At 51.4% G+C, this 3303-nt stretch overlaps 1 protein-coding gene across 1 annotated transcript; it reads left to right on the plus strand.

Moving 5' to 3' along the window:
* Positions 1-392: 392 nt before the first annotated feature.
* On the plus strand, positions 393-2925 carry LOC103103636 (casein kinase I-like). Its single transcript, XM_056809478.1, has one exon. The coding sequence runs from the start codon at positions 1111-1113 to the stop codon at positions 2008-2010; it is 900 nt and encodes a 299-aa protein (XP_056665456.1). The 5' UTR covers positions 393-1110; the 3' UTR covers positions 2011-2925.
* The last annotated feature ends 378 nt before the right edge of the window (positions 2926-3303 follow it).

Genomic DNA, 3303 nt, shown 5'->3' on the forward strand with positions numbered 1-3303 from the left:
TATTGATCACTTTTGCTTATTTCTTTTCTTTTAAACCTTAAACAGGGTTATCTGTTGCACAGGATGGCTCTCAGCTGGGGGAGGGGGAGAGATGCTGGGGAAAATGTTTAGGTACAAAGAAAAAGGCTAATACGAATTCTTTAAATAAAACACCAAGACTGGGAAGGTAAGGGACGGGCAGGACTGTGGAGGGCTTTAAAAAGCAGGCCGAGGGTCTCTGTATTTTCTTAGACGCCACAGAAAGCACCTGCAGTTTGTTGAGTTGGAAGGAGGGGGAGGCGATGACTTGGTCAGATCTGCGCTTTGGGAACATCTCCGTGGCAACGCGTTGGCGGATAATTTAGAGTCTGACTCAAGAAGGGGAGCCAATCAGAAGGCTACTGCAGTGGTCTAGGTTGGGGGTGACGCGGCCCTGCACCAAAAGGAGGGGTGCTGGGGGGATGGAGGGAAGGAGCTGGACTCGAAGGGCGTTGACAATGTAGAAAGGCTAAAACCAGGCCAGCCATTGGACAAGACTCGCCGCACCGCCGCGATAGAGAGGCTCGAGGCGGGTTGGGGACTGTGGGGGGCGGAGGTAGCCAGGGGAACAAGATGGCGGCGTAGGAGTGAGCCGCAGTCCGAGTGGGCGGGATGACGTCGTTACGGCATCGAGGCCCCGCCTCCACGCTCTGCGCTTCTCTCAGCCTGTCACGTCAGCCCAGAACCGCAGCGGTGGCGGTGGCGACTGGGGCTGTAGCAGCAGCGGCAGCAGCGGCAGCAGTGGCAGCTACGCAGCGGCCACGGCTTTAGGTGGGGAGGCCACAGAGGCGGCAGTGGGGGCGGCGGGACCCGACAGCAGCTGTCCGGTCTACTACTGCAACCGGCGGCGCAAAATCCGCGGAGCCCCAGAGGCCCGGGAGGAGGCGGCAATCTGCGCAGCGGCGGCGGCGGCCAAGACCAAGACCAAGGCTAGGCCCAGTCCCGGCTCAGCTCGGCAGCTCGCGCCCAGTGGGTAAGGCCCAAATCCGCGCCTAGCGACCCCATCGCGACCGGTCCGCGGCCCTTTCCTTCCCTGCCCTCCCGCCGGTCACCATCACCTCAGCGCCGCCCCGTCCCCGACCGCCCTGCAGGATGGCGAGCAGCATAGTCGGGGGCAAGTACGAGCTGCTGAGGAAGGTCGGGGCCGGCTCTTTCGGTGACATCTACCTGGCCATCAACATCACCAATGGCGAGGAGGTGGCGGTGAAGCTGGAGTCGCAGAAGGCCAAGCACCCGCAGCTGCTGTACGAGAGCAAGCTGTACAAGGTGCTGCAGGGAGGGGTGGGCATCCCCCACATGCGCTGGTACGGCCAGGAGAAGGACTACAACGTCCTCGTCATGGACCTCCTGGGGCCCAGCCTGGAGGACCTGTTCAATTTCTGCTCGCGCAGGTTCACCATGAAAACCGTGCTCATGCTGGCCGACCAGATGATCAGCAGGATCGAGTACGTGCACACCAAGAACTTCATCCACCGGGACATTAAGCCCGACAATTTCCTGATGGGGATTGGGGCTCACTGCAACAAGCTGTTCCTCATTGACTTTGGACTGGCCAAAAAGTACCGCGACAACCGAACAAGGCAGCACATTCCCTACAGGGAAGATAAGAACCTCACTGGCACGGCCCGGTATGCCAGCATCAATGCCCACCTGGGCATCGAGCAGAGCCGACGAGATGACATGGAGTCCCTGGGCTATGTGCTGATGTATTTCAACAAGAGCAGCCTGCCCTGGCAAGGCCTGAAGGCTGCCACCAAGAAGCAGAAGTACGAGAAGATCAGTGAGAAGAAGATGTCCACCCCCGTGGAGGTCCTGTGCCAGGGGTTCCCGGCAGAATTCGCCATGTATCTCAACTACTGCCGTGGCCTTCGCTTCGAAGAGGCTCCTGATTACATGTACCTGAGGCAGCTGTTCCGCATTCTTTTCCGAACTCTGAACCACCAGTACGACTACACTTTCGACTGGACAATGTTAAAGCAGAAAATGACCTAAAGGACTGCTCTGGTTAGCGGGTTCGGGTTAGCAGACCCCCAGAACCCCACAGAGAAACATATGAAGTAGAGCAGGTGATCAGAGCCGATCTTGTTACTCCCCCAGTGTAGACATTTTAGTTCACATGTACACTTGCCAGTGGTTGTGGGTAACCATTTACTTGATGTAAAGATCCTAATTTCAGTATAAACTGGCTCTGGTCAACATTGGTCCAACATTCAGAGTTGTAGCTGCTGTGTTTGTGAATATTAACTGACATAGTGAAACATGATGTTCAGTTTTCTATTGCATTTTTCCAGGAGAAAAGTTTAAATGGTTGACACACAGGCAGTGGAGAGAAATTGTGTATATGCCAATTTTTTGTTACCTTCTGTTTTGATCCAATCCTAACCCTAAATTGTGCTTTGAAATCTTGTTTCAAAAGAATGGCATGAACAGTTTTCAACCATGGTTGTGATAATTGTAAATGCTACAATTGTACACTTGTGAAGTTTTGTTTTGTTTCTTCCTCCCTGGGGTTTGACTGTTGTAAACTTAAACATTCTTAAATTTGTTGGCTTCTGTGTGCAAGGCAGCTGACAAGGCAGTAACCAAAGATTCCAGTTTTTAAGCATCTGAAAGACTCTGCCTGCTTAATGTGCTAGATATAACATCATCTAAGTGAAGACTTAAGAAAACCTTAGTGACGACTACTAGATTATCTGTAGTGCTCTGCATTAACTATAATGTTCTTGATATTCAAACAGAAAAATAGCCTATTTGTCACAAATTTTGTTAACATCTTATGAATCTGTATGTAAGTTGCTTATATAAATGTAATCCCTGTAAACATCTCTATGACCCAGAATTTTGTTTTTATGTTGAAATGAATTGTTTTGTTCATTAAAAACTAAAATTGATTATGTTTAAAAAAAACCCAGCTTGGATTCTTGTTGTCAATGCAGGCATTTGGGGCTGAGGATGGAAACCTGGGTGATTGGGAGAACAGCAGTACCTTGGACAGTACTAGTGCTGTTGAGAAGGGAGGCTGGGGGTGGGGGTGAGGAGAGGAAATCCGAGAGAGCCCAGTAGACACTAGTAACAGGTTTGGGAGCAGAGGGAGGGGGCAGCCACTCCTGTAGACGATCCTGGAGCTAGAGCAGGCTTTTAAAATCATTTGATACAGCTGTGCAGATTCAGACAAGCTGTGACTAATTTCGAACAGGCTGTAGTCTTGTGGTTCAGAAAGCAGTGTGCTTTCTGGCAATCACATTTATCACTGACACAGGTATAAACAGCCTATTTCACATTTTG

This window comes from Monodelphis domestica, chromosome X, assembly GCF_027887165.1.
Source record: "Monodelphis domestica isolate mMonDom1 chromosome X, mMonDom1.pri, whole genome shotgun sequence".
In the NCBI taxonomy this organism is placed as follows: domain Eukaryota; kingdom Metazoa; phylum Chordata; class Mammalia; order Didelphimorphia; family Didelphidae; genus Monodelphis; species Monodelphis domestica.